This window comes from Aphidius gifuensis, linkage group LG2 (assembly GCF_014905175.1).
Source record: "Aphidius gifuensis isolate YNYX2018 linkage group LG2, ASM1490517v1, whole genome shotgun sequence".
Taxonomy (NCBI): Eukaryota; Metazoa; Arthropoda; class Insecta; order Hymenoptera; family Braconidae; genus Aphidius; species Aphidius gifuensis.
This window is the reverse complement of record NC_057789.1, coordinates 26178436-26200030: the sequence shown is the minus strand read 5'-3', so window position 1 is coordinate 26200030 and position 21595 is coordinate 26178436. Positions and strand designations below refer to the sequence as shown.

Below are 21595 nucleotides of genomic sequence, written 5' to 3'. Positions count from 1 at the left end.
AATGAAAAAATATAAAAAATATAGATTTTCATAATAAAATAATAAATAAATAATAAATAAATAATTTTACGATAGTTTTATAATAATAAATAATCAATAAAGTAACATGAACTTTCAATTATACCACAGTAATAATAAATAATATTATTTTTATAAACATAAATTGGATATATAATAGTGTATGTGTATTTTGGTATGTAGTTGTGTATCAGATGACGTCTCAGTATAAGTCTACTACTCTCTCTTGGCCTAAAGTAAGTATATTGTCAATCAATCCGCGGTATAAAAGCAATCTGAGCTCAGGTCGACGAGTAAGGGGTGGGTAAAGTCCCGCGAGGGATCGAGTGACCATATTCGAGAGAGAAAAACAAAAAAAAAAATATATATATAAATAATAAAATAAAAGAAAATTTTAGGGGATGATGATGAAAACAAAAAGAGCAAAAATATACAAAAAAGACGGATGGATGAACACAGTGCAAACAATCTTCTTTTCTTATCCTCAATTTTTTTTATTTTTTTTACCTTCTTCACTATTCTTTCTACTCATACCCACCATTTGTTAACTGCTCCATATCATTTTCAATATTTTTATAACATAAATTTTTTATTATTTATAAATATTTTTCATCTTGAATAATTATTGATAAATAATTTTTTTTTATATTTAATTTTTAACTTGTATACAAGTTAAAAATTGATAGACTATTTATTTTTTGTTATTTTTTATTTTCAATTTTACGTATGTATAATAAATTAAATATTTTGTTTAAATAAAAATGTCATGTATTATTTAGAGTGCAATGAAAATATTGTGTAGAAAATATAAATAGTACTTTGAAGGAAAAAAAAAAAAAAAAATAAAGATTTAAAAGAGATATTGATATACGGTCTTGAGAAAAAAAAATGTATTTTTATTTTTGTAATCCAGATGATCTGAAATCTGTATTAATATTTGAACGTAAAATAGAATTGTGTATGTATTTTTTATTTTAAAAATTAAAATCACAGAAAATAACAAATAAATATGATATATCCATTAAATATTGTGTCACAGGAAATTTAATGTAAATAAATCAAAACTATATTGCGTGAAAAAAAAAATAAATATAAAAATACAAAGGCGAAAATAGAAAAGTAAAAAAAAAAAAATATAATATGAAAGAATCAAGCATATGGCAGATTGAGGATACTTTTCTATGTACCGGCAAATAACGTTATGTGTCCATTGTGACTCATGGGATATGATCCCTATATCTTGGCTCGGGCCACCGGAAAATGAAATATCGTCCCAAACACACCAGAGCGAAACATACTTTTTCTTTTTTCTTATTTTTACTTTTATTTTTTTTTTTTCACTAGGTAAAAGCGAGTGACGGATAAATACGTAAGCAAGTTTACTTCAGCGACAAATAAAAATAAATATAAAATAAATAAAAAAAACGTGGGAAGTGTAACATATGATTTTTATATTTCAAAAGTACTCAGATTTTGTGAATCAAGAATTAAATAAATAGATAAAAAATTTATCTAAAAAAATCAATATAAATATAACAAAATTTACAAATAAATATTTCTAAATTATAAATAACTATTTTTTAATTATTAAAAAATATTTTTGATGATTAAAAATTACTTATTTCAATTATTTAGAAATAATTCAGTGATACATGTCAATGATTAGTCAGACTGATAAATGGAAGCCTCAAAAGCCAATGTAATATTATATACACTCCAATAATTTTCCGAAACCATTAAAATTAATTTCTCTATATGGATTTGATAGAAATTTGAAACTGTATCGGTCTACTTGAATATCATTAAAATAAAAAATCGCAAAATAGAGTAACTCTGATATTCAATAGCAAAATGAAAAATAAAGAAAAACCTTCTTTACATTCTTCGGACATTTAAAAAAAATGAAAAAATATACATAAGTAGCTTACGAATCTTCAGTGACACTAAAATATAATATAAATATTCTATTCAAAAAAATCACAGTGAAAGAAAAACATGTTTCAACTGTATCAACAATGAAATTTTAAAATTCAAAAAAAAATAAAAAAAAAAAAATATATCATTCTATACTATTCACTGTTCTGCATAATCCAAATAGAATATTTTTACGAATAATAAATCATAAATAATATGATTATAAATAAATAAAAAAATACGTAAAAGTATTTTTCTGTAAATTTTAACATGACAATAAAGAATTAAAATAAAAAGTAGAAATTAAATTGAAAATGTTTTATCGTTATTAATTGATGATAAAATTATAATGGCTTATAAAAAAATTAAAATACAATAACAATAATAATAAAAATAATAATAATTCTCGCATAAAAATATTGATATAAAAATAAAAAAAATAAGAAAAGGTATAGTAAATTATTAGAAGGACGATTTCCGGGTGTGGCACTATCGCTGTTGATGCCAGAAAATGTATTGAGAAATGTTTCGATCGACAGGAGACCAATGGGTTGACACGATAGGTGCATTACTCCTCGCAACTGGTGGTCCAATACCTCTCAACCTCTATTTTGTCCTTTTCGTAATAACAATTCTCATTTGTGAAGCTTTTCCTGATGCTTCAATGGTGTTCTCATTTTTTTCTTTTGAAGCTTTTCACATATGAATCAATATAAATGATGACGAACAGACGAACAAAAGATTTACTGTAGCCATACCATCAAGTCTTTTCATGTGTGTATGCGTGTGTATATTTAACTTGTCTAGATGAGTGACCATCAGCCATCACATATCAACCATTTAACACAGGTCAAATGTTCATAGCATGTTAGCACTCAGTTTTTCCATTACAAAAAAAAAAAAACTTAAATACATAAAACTTTTAGATTTTCTTTTATAGATTATAAATAATAATCACATAAAAAAAAAAAAAAAAAGCTCATTCATTCATATATCTCGAATTTTTAAAAATTAAATTAGAAAATTTTTATTATAATATTGTCAAGTTTTTTTTTTTATATTTCATTATATTATTTTTATTTTCTAGTGGCTTATAATTTCAATGTGATAAAATAAAAAGAAAGTTTAATAAAGACTTTTTTTTTTGATGTATGATATCATTTAGCTAATTAGACATTTACGTTACAAACAAAATTTTCATAGGTATATACAAAGTACATTCTATATTTATAATATATGTGTGTGTTTTACTTGAACATGAATAAACTCTGTCCTAAATCTCAAACTCTTGCTATATCAATTCTAACTTTAACACTGTTTACTATCACAAACAGAAGCATTTCCAATATTACCATATTCACCTGTCGTAATATTTTCAACATTCACCCCTTATTTTCTTTTCATCCCTTCTCTTTATATATATATATTTAACTTATCCCTGAAAATTTATACCCCGTGTACCCTGGTAATTTTAACTCACTCCTCAACTTTATTTTCATCCTCATCCTCATTCGACATTCTCATTCCATCTGCTTCAACAACCTGCTCTCAGTTTTCCACTCTTTTTTTTTTTTTCTTTTTATTTTATCTCTCTCTCTCTCTCTTCTATATCCAGTCAACGAAATTCTCAAGTTACAAATTAAGTTACGCTTTCTGATGCATTTCAACGTTCAATTTGGATTTACAAAAAAAAAAAAAAGAATTATCAAGTTATTTTATTTATTTTTCTTCATTTTAACTTTTTTTTTTTTTTTTCTTTTTAAAAAAATTCATACATTTTATTTAAATAAGTTGTTTAAATTTTTTATTTATATAAACTTTAAATAATAAAATAAATTATGATAAATAAAATGTATAAAATTTATTTAAAATAAAAAATAAATTTTTATTATTTTTATCTATGAATATATATTTTCAAAAAATAAAATTTAATAAAATCCCCCCAAAAATTGATATCTCGCTGTATAAGAAAATTAAAGATAAGATAAATTATTTTCATAATTGAAGGGTCTGGATTTCAGCCATTTGGATGTGAGAAAAAAAATTGAGACAAGTGTTGTAGCCTAGCAACACTATAAAAATCCAAAAATAAAAAAACTTTTTTTTTGAAATTATTATTTCCCATAATGTCAGCCACGTATTAACTAACATATTTATTTTTTTTCATCTTTAATTAACCTCTATCGCTGCTGTCTGTTATACCCCATCGTTTTATTTTTTTTTTCCCGACTGATATTGTCGTTTAATTTTTTTTTTTCGTTTGTTTCTTCATTTACTTTTTTTTTTAGTTGTTTATTTGTTTAATCCCTTTACCACCAATCGACTTCGCAGCATGAGTATACAACATTACTCAACTGATCACACCACCAATTCTTTCAGTCATGTCACCCTCTTTTTCACCTTAAAGTGATATTCATCTAATTGAGTTTCAGATCAATTCTTTTTTTCATTGTATTTTATTATTTTTTTCATTAAGACAATTTTTGTCCATGTGATTTTATCAAAATATAATTATTTTATTATTTTTTTTGTCAATAAAAATTTATCCTTCAAACAAGCAGGAAATGGTTCATTCAATTTTGCCAAAAAATATTTAAGAAAATAAAATTGTGTGTGAGTGTTTTGTGACTGCTAATAATTCTGTTAAATTATTTTCTTATTTACCAATTAAAATTATTATTTTCCAAGTGTAAACTTGAGGATCAACAATATATTCAAAATATTAATCTGAATGAGTTATCTCTCAGTGTAACTAGTTATGATTTCATGTCAGATGCTGTGACATCAAAGTACCATTGCAATTAGCAATAATAATCAGTATCAGTATCGATAGTTATACTACCAATATATAATTATAAAGCTTATAGTTAACTAAACCAATGTATTGGCTGTGTGTATATATAATATTGTATTGAAAATTCGTGTGATCAAGTCTATACATAGAAAAGTCGATGCTTGTTAGAGACATCAAGTAACTTGGATTATTACGAGTGTATCCCCTTGTATCATTGCAGTTAATTCCATATGAAGGCATTGGTACAAGTCGGATAATATCATTGACGATTTGTATTTATCCATATATATACATGTAATTATATTTCTAATACAAAACAACAAATAAAATTATTATACATCTACAGTTGTTTGACATTTCTCTATACAGTTTGTTTGAGGCTTTCTATATCATTTCAACTAATTTTCAATACTCAAAATAAATCATAAATGTTAAATATTATTTACAAATTTAATTGGATATTCAAGTGCTACTTTTAATATTTATAATTAATTTTAAATAAATTTAATTTAAAAAATAATTTATATTAATTATTTTAAGAAAATTAATTGTTTTTTTTTTTTAATTTTATTTATTTTAATAAATGTTATATTTAAATTTTATTTTTTAATTTTACATTTAAATTGTGGATCCTATGAATTATTTTTTTCATCAGATTTAGAAAATACAAAAGAGTTTGCTTATTTTTTTTTTTTTTTTGCTAATAACTTTAAAAAAAAAAAATACTGTTAAAGTTGAAGGAACATAAAACAGCAAACGCGTCATTGCTTTGGGCACCGAACTGCATGGCATTTATAAACGGAAGCGACGTAGCAATTACTATGCAAATAGACACGAAACGAATGGACTATATGATGAGTACTTTTTTTTTTTTTTTTTTCTCATTCTTCTTTCATCACAAATTTTACAAACTACCCTTGGTGTTGTATCATGAAAACCTTGTCCCTTTAACATCTCATGATGATGTTGGTTGGTTTCTACTCTCAACTGGCGCCTGCCAGAACATGCCGTTTTAATAGAGTGTCGTTTCATTGTATACGCCACACCCGATTCAAGTAATGAAATTGTCCAAGCGTTAACGCAAAACCGTTTGTTTCACGATCGGCCAAATCCGTTATGCTTTTATGTAGAAAATAGAGACAAGCATATAGCGACAGAGAAAAAACAGAGTAAAGAGGATAAAATTGTTGCGAAAAAAAAAAAAAAAAAAAAGAAAAAGATAATATTGTCGCACGAATGATACTGTTTGTCATGATTTTCGTTGACATATAATGATGGCCTGGGTTGCTCATGCATATTGTGTTGTTTCAACTAAATTAACCAGCAGTTGAATTTTAAATAACCCACACACACACACACACACACTTTTAAATATTAAATTAAATTTTTAATAATAATTGTCAAACGGATCACTGGCTGTTTTATTAGCAGCATGACTTCAAGATTGAAAATAAATTTAAATAATTTTATTTTATTTCAAATAAATTTGGTTCAGTAATTATTTGCTATTTAAAAAATTAATTTTATTATTTTTATTCATGTAATATATATTTTATAACAATGAGTAAAATTTTCAATCTCAAAATTTAATTTTTATCTGTATACATTAAATGAAAATATCATCTCAACCATAATGGTTGCCAATTTTTTATAATTATTATTTATATTTTTATTTTTTTGTTTTTTAAATGAAATTTTGAATGGTTGTGAGATTCAGAACTCACATATAGTGGTCATTCATGGAAAAAATAAAAAGCAAATATCCGGCCAAGAGAGAAAAATAAAGAGAGAGAAAAAGAGAGGCTTCATAAATTGTACTTCCGGTAAAACGACGAAGGCTAGGCCTGATATCCAAGCTAAATTGCCAGAGGTATTTTTTTTTTTCTGTATACATTGTAGCTCAGAAATATTCGTTATAAAAAACAAAAAAAAATTAAAAGTACTTTTACCTATTTCCAATTTTATTTTTTCGTAGGAATATATATATATATTTTTTTCTTTACTTTTTTAATAAAGTCTGGATCAATATTGTATGTCTATATAAATTTTTTTATTGTTATTTTGTTTTAAATATTTTTACTGGAAAATTTCATGTATTAATTTTGATAACTAGGCAAAAGTCTTTGGTTGAAAAAAAGAACGAAAATGAGCCATACAAGACCAGTGGGATGTGCCATCAACGTGAATTCTTATTTAGACTCTAACAGCTTTTTATGCAATATCTTAAACATTACGTTCTGTCATGGTATATTTTTTTTTTGTTTTTATGTGCAGTTAAATGTCTAATTTGACTTTACTATACGACGTATAATTTAATTTTTGTTTTTATTTTTCTCTTAGACATTTTATTTTTATTATTCTTTTTTACTCAAAAATATGACTCGTTTATATATTTGGTTTCTTTAAACTGTGTTGTAAAATTATTATTATTTTATTCTTTTTTTAAAAAAAAAAAAAAATGGCAATCGGTTGCAGTGAAATGTCAAGCCACGTAACGAACTTGTCGACACATAAAAAATTAAAAAACCATAGGTATGTATGGTAAATAGTATGGTACTGTGAAAGAAGGATAATGGAGCCAGTGCCAACAGCAGAATGTCAAACTCTTTTCTACCTCTGATATTTCATGCGTAAAGCACTAAAATAAAAAAATATAATAACACAAAAAAAGAGTGTTCAACACGCTTGAATAAAAAATAAAATATGAAATTTAAAAATAAAATAAAACGTATGAAAGAGAATATTTTTCTGCTATTTCATGTGACATAAAAGCCAATGTTGTTTTAGTATTCACACGGTGTTACACTGTGTCAAGAAACGATCAATTGCAATGCCTAATTATTTTTACTACACTCATTTTAAAAGCTGACAATTGCAGTTAATCATTGCAGCCATTATTACTTTACTTATTTATTTATAAGTTTTCAATTTTTAAAAATATCTCACAGTAGAAAAATTTGTCAAATAATAAAAAATCATGCGATAATCAAGTAAATATAATTTCATAAATTATTTGCCATAAAAAAAATTGTTATTATTATAAATTAAATGTCAATTGAAAATATAAAAATAGAGCTGATAATAATAATGATAAATAAAAAGTAATAATTCTGTGTCGAGTACAGGCAGTCTCGAGTAAACTTGGCGCCAGTCTGACGCTCGTTATTCGAGACAAACTATAATTCAACACTTCTTTTGGTGTGAATGAACACAGAAGGCTATGATTAAAATTTAATATGAAAGATATACTGATTAAATCCTCCTTCAAATAATCATCACTAAGCAACAACAAATACATATCCAAACAAATAAATATTCTTCTAAAAAAAAAAAAAAATAAAAACAAATACAAAATAAATCAAATCAATAATAAATATAGATATAAGCTTTTTCTAGCTTACGACATTGGAAATCATATAAATGATAAATCAGAATTTCATTAAATTTTATATGTTGACATATTGATAAAATAAAATCTTCTATTTTCAATTTCCATATAATATATAAATTCAATAAAATATTTTCAAATAAATATTTGTTTATATATATAAAAAAAAAAATAATATAAATATTTTTATAATTAAATAAATTTATGCATAATGCATTTGAAAAAATGGAAAAATAAAATTATTAATTTAGCATATGAAATTTTTAAAATATACAACTAAATATGGCCTCAATATCAATATCATTTAAAATGAGATGAAGCGGAATTTGAAGCTTGCAGAAGTTTATATATCGCACAAATTCCAACAACCACATTTTAACCAATTTGGTAACCATATTTCTCGTATATATATATAGCGAGAAATTTGAAAATTTTCATGTATAACATATAGATGTGTATAGATATATAAACATAAACAGCAATGTTACAATAATAGACATTATTTATCATGATACGCATCCGCGGCCTATGATAGTAATGAAATTTCATGACAATACAGGATTTCATATACAACGATATACGCAATTGGAGATCATCATTGGCTACCATGGGTTAACATCTGCCACAACCCTTCACTAATGTCAGTCTGATGATGTTGACCCTTGTTGTGATAATATTTTTACAAATATATCGCTTCACTTACATTATTGATCATTTGAAAATTCATATAAAATTATAAATTAACATTACAATTAATTATTAATTATTAACAATAATAATTTATTATCAATTTTAAAAAAAAAATTAATTAAAACTCCTCGATATCAAAATGATCGATAAAAATAATTTTTATCTATTTATAAAATAAATAATTTAAAAAAAAAAAAAAAACGGGCAACGGTTGATATTGATTGTAATTATTTTATCAAAGTAGATTAAACAAACATTGAATTTAAAAAATAATGAGAGTAATATATTAGTTTAAATAGTAACTGTGACAATATTTCAATTTGAAAAAAAATATGACAAACTTATGATAAAGAAACAAGGCGTTGGCAAGAGCCAATGTTTGTCAATGTAATAAGTAGAATAAAAAAAATAAAAAAAATACTATCAAACATTTGCCAAGTTTAAATGCTCACTAAGGTGGATAAGGATATACTCAACCAATCCGATAACAATTCACTCGTCAAGTTGGTATATAATAATGCAAGAATACACGCCCAAACACATCCATCATATGTGCCAAGTTGATTTTTCCCCTTTTCATATTTTTTTTTTTTCTTCATCATCTATTCACTTTTGTGAATATAATACATACACATATTTATATACACAATGTATATATATAATATATTTTTTTATATGTGTAAGTTTTTCATCCCTTTAGTGAGCAACCCCACACCCATCATCACGACGACGACGACGACCACCACTTACCCCTCATTACTCAACGAATAACCAACTTCCTCAGGGACTAGTATCCTCTTGAAAGCTTGATACGAAAATCCTATATCAACTAGCTTTATACTCGGAAAAAATAATAATAATAATTAGTTATTATTACTGTTATTATATTATACACTGTGATGTGTAAACAAACTATTAAATTGTGTCAATGTGTGTTGGTGTTTTTTTCATTAAATTAAACAATGACTATTAAAATTATTGTTAATAATTTCATCAATTATTATTTAATAATTTACCGTTTACATTGAACATTGATTGTTTTATTTTTAATTGTTATTTTAATGTATGAAATTTAATGAACCGTGGGGCTTTTATTACTCGTCTCTTTTTGTTTTTTTTTTTTCTCTTAATTATATATAATTGATAATTTATTTTTTGTTACATTTAAAAAAAAATGTATCACTTGTTTTGTTACTCATTAAATATATTTTAAATGTATCATTTTTTCAATTTTTTTTCTTGATTTTTCATTGGGGGTAATCAAAAGAAAATAAAAAGTTAAAAATCAATTAGTTTCGATGTAATTGCTAGTTGATATTTGTTTTCAGTTTGTTTAACAATATTGATCGATATAAAATATATAAATTTAAGAAAAAACTAATAACAAGATTTAAAAAAAATAAGTTAATTAAAATTCTTGGTAAAATATTTGAAACCTGATAAATTCTAGAAAAATATTTTATAGTCAAATTATTTATAAATAAATGTATTTTCTAGAATTCATTAAATTTATATATGCAAAAAATAAAAAATGAATTTTGTGATTTATATTTTGATACATATAAATAAAAATAAAATAATAAAAATTATACAAAAGTAGAAAAATAAAAAAATTGAATAATAATAATGCAATAAAAAAAAAAATGAATAAAGAAAATTGTAGGAGATGCCAAGAAAAACTCTTGAGCTTTTGTTGTCACGATGTCTTGAACCCCTTAAAGAACAGCAGCTAAACAATCTGAGCAACTCTACCGTAAACTTCCATCGAATATCATGCAAAGCTATTTTAATGTATTACTTATTTTTTTTTCTCAATTGTTATGTTTATTTCTCATTTTAAAAAGTTATAATTTAAATTTAATTTTTGTATTTTATAAATCTCGTGGAATTGATCTACAAAGCTAGTATAATTTTATCGTGAAATGATACTTTTATAATTCGAATAAAAACTGCCAAAATTTGGTATTAGAATTAAAAAAAAAAATGATAATTTGAGTGACAATTGTGTAGCTTTATGTCAAGCAAAAAAATATAAAATAAAATAGTTAAATGAATTAAGTATGATAGAGTCAAATGGCAAAGGTCGTTTTACCAAACAGATTTGTTTAATTGTCACTGGACCATCATCGAAATTTATCGTACCTTCCAGTAAATTAAATACGTGTAAATACCAATTCAAGAAATTTGAAGGTAAATTGAAACTAAACCAAAATGTCCAACAATAAATTTTAAAATCCTGTGTTATATTAAACTAGCAAACTATTACTACGTTGATCATTAATTTTATCATGTAAGAATTTAAATAACCCATCATGTTGATGAATAAATCTTTCTAAATATCTATTATAAAATTAAAAAAAAAAAATATATATATATTATTCTGTAAAGAATATATAAATAATAAATTTAAAATTTATTATTATTTAAATCCTTTGATGTTACGTATCAAACAATTTCAATTTCTTATTTTAAACTGAACGTCAATCTTCAGCTATGTCTGAGGTAATTTTTTTTTGTCCAGACTTTTGATAAGAATAGTAAAACCTTGAGGCTACTACTGGCTTTTTATTTATCTTTACTGTATTTTTTTTTTAGATATTATTTATAATTAAAATATATTTTTTAATGAAATATATATTTTTTAAATAAATTTGATATTATTAAAATGAATTTTTAAAAGAAAATAACACTCACCGAAGCCAGTGTCTTTTGGTGATTGGTGTGTGACAACAAATAACATCATACTGATCAGCAATCCAGACAATTAAAATTATGTAAAATGCAGTTGTTGTGTCATTGAAAAATCCCGACATTACTGTTTCCAGTCCTGAAAAAAAAATAATGAATTAATAAAAATGTAAAAAATTCATGAACAACAAAAAATTAAAGACGAAAAAAACAAAATGTTTTAATGTTATATATATTTAGAAAATAAATAAATAAAATATTGGACAGTGGTGACTAATGGTTAAAAACACTTTTAGAATTATTCGATGAAAATTCACCCTCTACAGTGTATCTAAGATACTAATCGTAAATTTATGCATACTACTTTGTCTTCTTCAGAATCTTCTACTAGTTTTTTTTTTTATTTTTTTCTCAATTTTATATACACAAAAATATATATTTATTTATTTTAAATAAATTTACCGAGTAATAATAGTTTAATAAAGTTCAATGATTATTGTTATTACCTTTTAAAATAATTTTAAATTGAATTAATTACTTAAAAAGAGTTTTAAATGAAAAAAAAAAAAAATATATATGTAAACAAGTGAATAACAACAATTCATTGAAAAAAATAAAACAGTTTGACTTTTTTATTTTTTACAACACAAGCATAGAGAATTATCTCTTCTACATATTAATCGAATAGTTTTCCCGAGCAATTAAATCGATGCTCACCAGCAAGGATTTGCATGTAAATTTAATACTACCATGCTCCATTATCCATGTTATACGAAATTTCAAAATACATACAATTTAATTGATAGTATACAATTGTTAATTGATGACTTTTATATTTCAACAAAAAAAATATAAATAAATATTTAAATAGGTTTAACAAAATGACCCTGACTTTTTGTTTTTTTTTTTTTTTTCTTTCTCTGCATATAATTTAGATAAAAAAAATTAAATGATTTTAAAAAATTCAAATTGTAATTGGAAAAATGATAAATAATTTTGTTGTCTCTCATGTAAATAAAAATAAATAGATAGATATTTCACTTTTAATAATAATAGAAGGGCTCAAATTTAGGAATATTTTTAAAATATTATTTTCTAGTCCGACTAAATCTTGAGTTGTTCTACTTGATTCAATTTATGAAAAAAAAATTCTTTTATAAATTAGAATAATGGACAATTAAGAAATAATAAAATTGATAAATATAATGAAATAAAATGACAAGAAAATAGTGTGTAATTTTTAAGACTGAATATTATAAGACTAAGCGGAAAAATGTAGCGTGTTAAATAATTAATTGTAACGACACCGGTAAATCGCATGGTATATCAAGCTAAAATAAATAATAAAAATAAAAATAACAAGTAGTTTTAAAAAAATAAAAAATACAATTGGGGTGTGGCAACAGTAGTCACGATATAATGTGAACAGGTAATTTGCAGTAGATTGCTAATTGTAATTCATACTTGTTAAATATATTTTCAATTGATCATTTTTACTATTATTTATTTAATGTTAAATTAAAATTAAAAAAAAATTTATTAATTAAAAAACAAAAGATCTAATCTATTAATTAGTTTATAATTAAATTTGAAATACGTATTTATATTTATTTTTAAAATTATATTATAATTAAATTAAAGATAGATATTTTTTTTTTTTTTTTTTTGATATTTAAAGTAGGTTGAATAATTAAAGAGAAAAAAAACTTGAATCTAACCAGCCCATTCTTCATTGCCATGTCGAAAAGAATGAATGAGTCGAACCACTGAAAGGAGCGCCATAGGATAATTAGTTTCTTGATCAGGAGCCATTTAGTAAATTTTTTTTCCGACTATTTAAAATAGGGGCTTCCTTGAGAATGCTAATGACTTCACAACCATTTTTTTTCTTCTCTTTTTTTTTCAATATTTAACGTTGTTAAAAAATAAAAAATTAATCAATATTGTAGATAGTGATATTAGAAGAAAGTTTAATTCTATGAGACATTTTTATAGATTTTTCTATTTGAAAAAAAAAAAAAAAGAATTGCATTTGGTTGATTTAATTAAAAGCATTGCATTTATTATTTTGTATTTTAGAAAAATGAATAAAATTAATTAGTGTAATTCATAGTATAAATTTACTTTTATGCAATTTCATTATTAAAGCTCTCAAAATTTGAATATTATTATACAAATAAAATATAAAAAAAGTGGAGTTTAAATTTTTTGATGTTATTCAAAATGATTGGTCCCAAATTGGTATTTTTAAAGTCACTTCTAGACACATGAATCACAAGATAAGAAAAGTCCAAAAGATAGTCTAAAACGACGTGGATAAAATCAAGGTAAAAAAAAAATAATAAAAAGAAAAAAAAAAGGGGCTAATGCACCAGTTTAAATGCATACTAGCTGAGCATTTCTTTACTCAAAGTTAAGCCAAAGAACCATACGCAAAAGTTTCATTCACACTCGACCACACATAGCCTCATCTTTATTTATTTTTTTTTTTTTTATTCACCATAAAACTCAATAATCTAATTTATCCATGAATAAAATTGATGAAATTGTAACGTCGTTTTTATTTTTTTAAAACCAACTACAAAATCGAAATCCAATCATCTATTTTATTTTTATTTTTATTAAATTTTTATATTTAAAAAAAAATATTTAAATTTATTTATTTATTTTGTAATAATATAATTGAAAAAAAATATTAATAATGAAGCTTGATTTAAATATTTAATAATAAAAAATAACTTGATAAATTTATTTAAAATTTTTCAGTCAACAAAACAACTTTATAAATTTTCTCAACTTTAATTTTTACAATAAAAAATATACTTTTTATATTTTTAAAATAAACAAACATATGTTATTTATTTTATCTAAATGTCAAAGAATTTTGTACTAATCTTAATGACCCAATTACCCCGCAATCTATATTTGTAGATATATATTTTGTATTTAATAACTACCAATGAACGGAAGACCCAGTGCAAGACTTGCCTAAGGCGTTCAATATTAAGGAAGCCAATCGAAACCATAATTATAACTTAGCTATATACACAAATATATATACATTGTGTAGAAAAAAATTCTTGACTATCAATATAAAATTTAATTAAAATTTAAAATTAAAATAACAATAAAACTAAAATTAAATTCCAATAATAAGAAAAATTTCTCAATATTAAAATCTTTTTTTTTGGCTTTGTTGATTGAAAAAAAAAATAATAAATAAGTATATACAAGTAAATTTGCATAGACTTAATTTATTTTATTTTATATAAAAAAAAAGAAAAAAAAAAAAAAACTATTTATAATAGACTTGTATGTAAAATAATGATGGAAAAATATTAAATTATAATTTTTTTTTATTTTGAAAAGTTTGAAAGAGATAATAATAAAAATAATAATAAAATAAAATAAAAATATATGTTATAATATGAATGCATGTAGAATGAAATTGTTAATATGAGAAAATGTTGAAATGTAGGAGTCGAAAACCGGGATTCACTTGAGAATGACGGATGAAGAGAGGAAACGACACAGGAACCGGAACCCATTACTTCAGATAACAACTTCCCTAAGGCTTGCTTCAGCCTGCTTTCTTATATTCAACCTAACCCAGTTGGAAAAAAAAAAATATAATAAAAAAAAAAATGGATTGTTTTATTTTTCTTTTGGATATAAACTAGCAGGAAATTTGCCACTTTTGTTGTCATGTCATTTTTATCCTGGAGCAACTAGTGGCTGTTTATCAAAATTCATTCAAATAATTTTTTGTTTAGAAATATATTATTGATTTAATTCAAAGTATTATCAAGTATTGTGAAATATTATTTTTTATTTATTTTTAATTTTTTTTTAAAACCCTAATGCAAAAGCAAAATTGGTTTGAATCTAGTGCTTGATAAATTCAACTTAGTTTACCGGCTGTTTCCTTCAAGCGGATGAACCACAGACTTGAATTCAACCAGTAAAATTTACCACCAACCAACCCAATTTTATTTCCTATATATGCAACACATTTTAAAAAGTATTTTAATTTTTTTTTTTTTTTTTTCATTTTACGTGTTAAAAAAAAATTTCTACTTTAGATACGTGTTATTTTTTTCGTAGTAATTATATACTATATTTTAAATTTAATATTTATTTAAAATATGTGACAATAATATTAAGATAAAGTAGCATATATTTTTCAAGCTGACAAAATAAAATGACTCAATTTTTTATGTCAAATATATGACATGTCCATTTTTTTCATTTGCAAAAACAATTCACAATTTTCATATGGAAAATTGCATAAGAAAAAAATAATCCAGATTAAAATAAACTTTTGTTTAATTTTAAAAATAAAAATCTCATCATTTTATTGACGATATTTTTAAGCAAAGCTTTTAAACGACTTGAAAGAAAATTAGATTAATGGTTCAAAAGACATTTACAATGATGTAAAAATAGTAAAAATATTTATTCATAATTTATATTAGTCATAAGTTTTAAAATAGTAATATAAATTTACATAATTATCAGACTAAAAAAATTATCAATAAACTCGTCATGTAGAAATAATTTTAATTTTTTTTTTAGAAAATTTAAACAAGGGATCATTTAAAATAGGGTGAAGAAAAAAATAGATAAAACAGTTAACGTTGAATTAAATGTAAATAAAGTATAATTGTTGAGGTGAAAAATGGGTGGGTGTTAAAAAAAAAAACCTGGGGGGAGGAAAAATAAAAAAAATGGAAGAGAAAATACAGCCCAACTGTTGCATCCTCATCAGAAATTTATGCAAAATCCCAGGGTTAACCATCCCAACCAATGAGCTTTGTAACTGAGCCAAAGTCGTGTTGGCATCGTTGACTTAGTAAAAAGGTCTTTAATATTTAACGGCTCGGTGACCGTGTCAGATAGCGTTAAAGGGGAATTCACATGGCAAGCAATTGTCAAGGGTTCTAACGCCAAATTTTACAAACTGTTTAATAATAATTTACAAAAAAATACGTACCAATAAGTGCAAGCATAACGACGACGAATGATGCTGCTGGAAATGACGCTGTCACATTAAATTCCAGCATGTGGAATAGATCAACTATAAAAAAAAAAACAACAAGAAATATTATTCAAAATAAATCATAATTTTATGCAAATAAATAATCAATTGTTTCATCAAATATTAATAATGAAATTCAACTTTGATCTTGAGTTTATGATTAAAGAAAAAAATAAAAAAAATAAAAACACTCGTTTTAATTTGCATAGTTATTTTTAAATTTATTTTTTACTTGATCAACTTGAAAACACTTATTAGCCAACAAATAATCAACCACGTTGATGCTTAATTTATTTATTTTTTTATGCAAAGAAATATTAGCTTATATGTTATATATTTTTTTAAAAGTTTTATATTTTCATCAAGTGATCAGAATTTTTAAATCAAAATACGTTGAAAAAAAAAAATTTAATGAATTTTTTATTTAAAAAAAAAAACTTGGTAACTACGACGTTCTAGTTATTAAAACTTTTTCTTCATCACTTTTTTTTTTTTTATAAAGTTTAAAGAAATGTGGTCGTATGTTTTAAAAATGATTTTTCACCAACATAAAAATAACAACAATAGTAATAATAAATAAAGAAAGAATATAAAGAAAAAAGCAAAGTGACGAGTCAAAAATAAAAAGGCCAAAAAAAAAAAACTTTATGAGTATGATTAATGGTTAAAAGTCGTCGAGAAGGTAAAAAAGTATTTATTTACTCGACTTATCACCCAGTGGGAGTACATAACGAGTCGAGTGGTATGCAGCTGCATTTTACAAAAACAATTTTTCATACTACTTCTCGTAAAGGATTAAAAGTATAAAATTTACAAAAATAAAAAAACATTTTTCATTTTTTTTTCTTTTTATTTTAATATCAAAGTCAAATATTAACACCATTTGTTTTAAAAAAATATCTATATTTTTTTTTTTCATTATGTAATTAATCTCTAATCAAGAAAAAAAATAAATAATTATTATCAATTTTAATATTTATTGATAAAATGAATTTTAAATTGAATAAAAATATTTGCAAGTGTTGCTTTGATTTAAAAAATTCTCAATGACTGTTTTACAATTATTTTTTTTTAGATAATTTGATATTAAATATTTTCCTGGTTTAGATAATGATAATAAAAAAATCAACAGTTGATTAATTGGATTTTAAAAATTAATAACAATTTTCTATGTATTGAATGCTGGCCTTGAGTTAATTTATAAATAGCAAGTATTATTTGCGCATTATTTTTTTCTAATGATGACAAGCAACTGTAGTTTATCTTAGAAAAAAATTTTAAAAAATAAAATAAACCAACTAATTGTCATTGAGAATAAAATAAAAAAATTTTAAATTATAAAAAAAACACTTGCTAATAAAACAATAAATTATATTTATTATTTTCTCAATTCAAAATTTAACCAAACACCACCCTCATTTTTAATGTTAAAACTAGCTTTATCGAAAACAATTTTTTCTTTAGTTTTATCAGTTGGATTGATAATAAATTTTTTCAATATTTTTGCAATAATAATTTTAGTTTCCATAACAGCAAATCTTTCACCGATACATTTACGTGGACCCAATCCAAATCCAATTAATGTATTTGGCAAAATATTATCTTTATTATCATCATTGAATCTTTCTGGATCAAATTTATCTGGTTGTGGAAAATAATTTGGATCCATATGAATACCATAAATAGGTATCCAAAAAATTGTATCACGTTCAACAATAATTTCTTTACAACCTGGCATAGCAGGTGGTAATTTAAATGGTGTTACACAAACACGATCAGTAACAACAGCTGGTGGATACATTCTCATAGCTTCATGCATAACCATATCCATGTATTTCATTTTTAATAATGCTTCATATGTTATTTCTCCATTATCAGTCAATGATTGAATTTCGTCATATAATTTATCCTGTACATCTTTATTAAAAGCCAATAGATGAAATAAAAATGTCATATGCGATGAAGTTGTATCAAAACCAGCAAGAAAAAATATAAATGCCTGTGCAATTATGTCATCAATGTCAATGCTAATACCATTGTCATTGTCTCTTGCTTGCATTAACAAATGTATCATATCAGGTCTTACAATTGATTTTTCATCTCTCATTTTAACTGTTTCATGCATTAATTTTTTAAAAAATTTATCTGTTTTTGCAGATAAAAATTGAAAACCAAGAAACTTCATAAACCTTGGAAAAAATCTTGCAAATATAAATTTAAATGTTTTAAAAATACCATCAAATGATGTTGCATCTTTACCATATAAATAAAAATCATTATTACGATCTCTCATTGAATCAACACTAATACCAAATGCTGATGTTGCAATAACATCATTTGTATAACGTGTAAACGCATCTTTCATTTCCATTGATTTTATTAATTCTGGATTATCAATTAAATATTTAACAAAATCATCAGCACATTTTGATACAAGATTAAACATAAATTTCATTTTACTTGCTGTAAATGATGGACTTAATGTAGCACGTACTTTTTTCCAACGTTCATCACGTAATGAAAATACATTTTTTGACATTATTGGATCCATACGTTCGTCAATAAAGCTTTTATGATTTGGATTATTATCAAAATTTTTAATACAAATGTCTTTTAATAAATCAATATCTTTTACTAATATTGTTGGTGTATTAAAATCCATCATTCCATAATATTTTGCATCCTTGTATTTATTATACGCTTCATAAATAAATTCTGCGAATGATTTTTTTCGAAAAAATACTGGTGCTAGACTTCCAATGATTGGTGTTACTTTTTCATACGGTACACTTTTACCTGACCAGTAGGTCATTTGTGAATATAACATATACAATCCACTTGTCACACCGATTATTAACATCCACAGTAAAAATGTTAATAATTCCATTTTAAATTTGTTTTTTTTTATTTATAATATGATTTTATATTTTAATTGTTAATAAACGATAACTGTAAACTCTGGCTTGTGTTTTTATTTTTTTTTATCACGTTACGTAATTTATCATGTGCGTATTTGGATAAATTTATTGCAAACAAGTGGACTGTCATAAAACTAGAAAACTTATATCATAAAATAACATTCAAAAAGTGGGAGAGACGCGTTGATGTAGAAGGAGAAAAAATAAATGAAATAAGTGGATTTTATATCCAAGGTTGAATATATTTAGAAGATAATTATTACCATTGTTATTTATTATGAAACGTATCGCTTCCTAGTAATGATTAGCGTATAACCAGTTATAATATTGCAGAATAAAAAATATATATATTCGAAATTATTCCCCTAGGTTTATTAATACAAAATATATGTTTTAAAATTTTTTTTAAAAAGTGCATTTCAGAGAAAACAAAATTTTAAAATGGCTAAGTCTTTATAGATATTATTTATTATTTTTTTTCAAGTCACTTTGCTTTTTTTAAAACAAATGCGACCCGCACCTCCGGCACATGGTTGTATTTATTATTGCGTATGTTAATTATAACCATTTTATTAATCATTATTATAATTTTCATCAATCACTTTCCTTATTTTTCATTTTCATGGATAACTATAGGTATATATTTCAAGTGAATAATCAATATTAATTATCGTAATGAACAGAAATATCATTTGATTAAATTATAAACAATTATTAAATCATTGTAGTTGCGTCGTTGTTTGATCAAAGTATTAAAGTCATATTACAGCTTTTTATTAAGTCAATTGTATTATTATATTTGATGAAAAAATATAATTAGCAATTACACGTAGCTACCTCACATTAACTTTTTCTATTTATGTTTTTTTATTTATATAAATATTTATATTTTATACAATATTTATATCTATATATATTATCCTTATTAAGTAATATTAATAAATATGATGACGTTTTTGATAAACATAGTAACCACACTAACTTTTTTAAATTTAAATATTAATTTATTTATATGTACAAGTATTATCATAAAAAAAAAAAGAATGAATAAATTGACGAAAAATTTTTTTAATTTATTTATTTACACATAAATCACACATAATTCACACGTAATTTTTAGTCTAATAACATCAAGATTGAATGTTTACTGAAAAAGTTGTGCTACCTTAATATGTCAATTTTAAAAAAAAATATAAAAAATATTTAAAAAAATTTTGTTTTTGAATTATTTCTTCACACATAAAAAACACATAATTCGCACAAAATTTTGAGCCCAATTGCATTAAGATCCGATGATTATTGAAAAAGTTGTGCTAGCTTAATATGTCAATTTTTTAAAAAAATATAAAAAATATTTAAAAAAATTTTCTTTCAAATTTATTTCTTCACACATAAAAAACACATAATTCGCACAAAATTTTAAGCCTAATTGCATCGAGATCCGATGATTATTGAAAAAGTTGTGCTAGCTTAATATGTCAATTTTTAAAAAAAATATAGAAAATATGTAAAAAAAAAAAAAAAAACCTTTCTTTTAAATTAATTTCTTCACACATAAAAAACACATAATTCGCACAAAATTTTAAGCCCAATTGCATCAAGATCCGATGATTATTGAGAAAGTTGTGCTAGCTTAATATTTGAATTTTTTAAAAAAATGTAAAAAAAAAATAAAAAATATTTAAAAAAATTTTCTTTCAAATTTATTTCTTCACACATAAAAAACACATAATTCGCACAAAATTTTAAGCCCAATTGCATCGAGATCCGATGATTATTGAGAAAGTTGTGCTACCTTAATATGTCAATTTTTAAAACAAAATATAAAAAATATTTAAAAAAATTTTCTTTCAAATTTATTTCTTCACACATAAAAAACACATAATTCGCACAAAATTGTAAGCCTAATTGCATCGAGATCCGATGATTATTAAAAAAGTTGTGCTAGCTTAATATGTCAATTTTTAAAAAAAATATAAAAAATATTTTAAAAAATTTTCTTTCAAATTTATTTCTTCACACATAAAAAACACATAATTCGCACAAAATTTCAAGCCCAATTGCATCAAGATCTAATAATTATTAAAAAAGTTGTGCTAGCCTAATATGTCAATTTTTAAAAAAAACATATAAAAAATATCAAAAAA

At 23.3% G+C, this 21595-nt stretch overlaps 2 protein-coding genes across 3 annotated transcripts in view; both read right to left on the bottom strand.

Annotated features, from left to right (window-relative positions):
• The window catches only part of LOC122849880 (membralin), a 34936-nt gene that overhangs the window by 6048 nt on the left and 7293 nt on the right, over positions 1-21595 (bottom strand). For both annotated transcript variants that reach the window (XM_044148737.1, XM_044148738.1), the window contains exons 9-10: positions 16486-16569; positions 11499-11631 (exon numbers count right to left, since the gene is read on the bottom strand). In XM_044148737.1, the coding sequence (XP_044004672.1) occupies positions 11499-11631; positions 16486-16569 (217 nt within the window). The remainder of the gene's footprint in view (positions 1-11498; positions 11632-16485; positions 16570-21595) is intronic.
• LOC122849881 (cytochrome P450 9e2-like) lies at positions 17634-19737 on the bottom strand. Its single transcript, XM_044148740.1, has one exon. The coding sequence runs from the start codon at positions 19415-19417 to the stop codon at positions 17909-17911; it is 1509 nt and encodes a 502-aa protein (XP_044004675.1). The 5' UTR covers positions 19418-19737; the 3' UTR covers positions 17634-17908.

Bases quoted from the DNA above. Each gene is read 5' to 3' on its own strand.
- LOC122849881 (XM_044148740.1), bottom strand. From the start codon at position 19,417: ATGGAATTATTAACATTTTTACTGTGGATGTTAATAATCGGTGTGACA.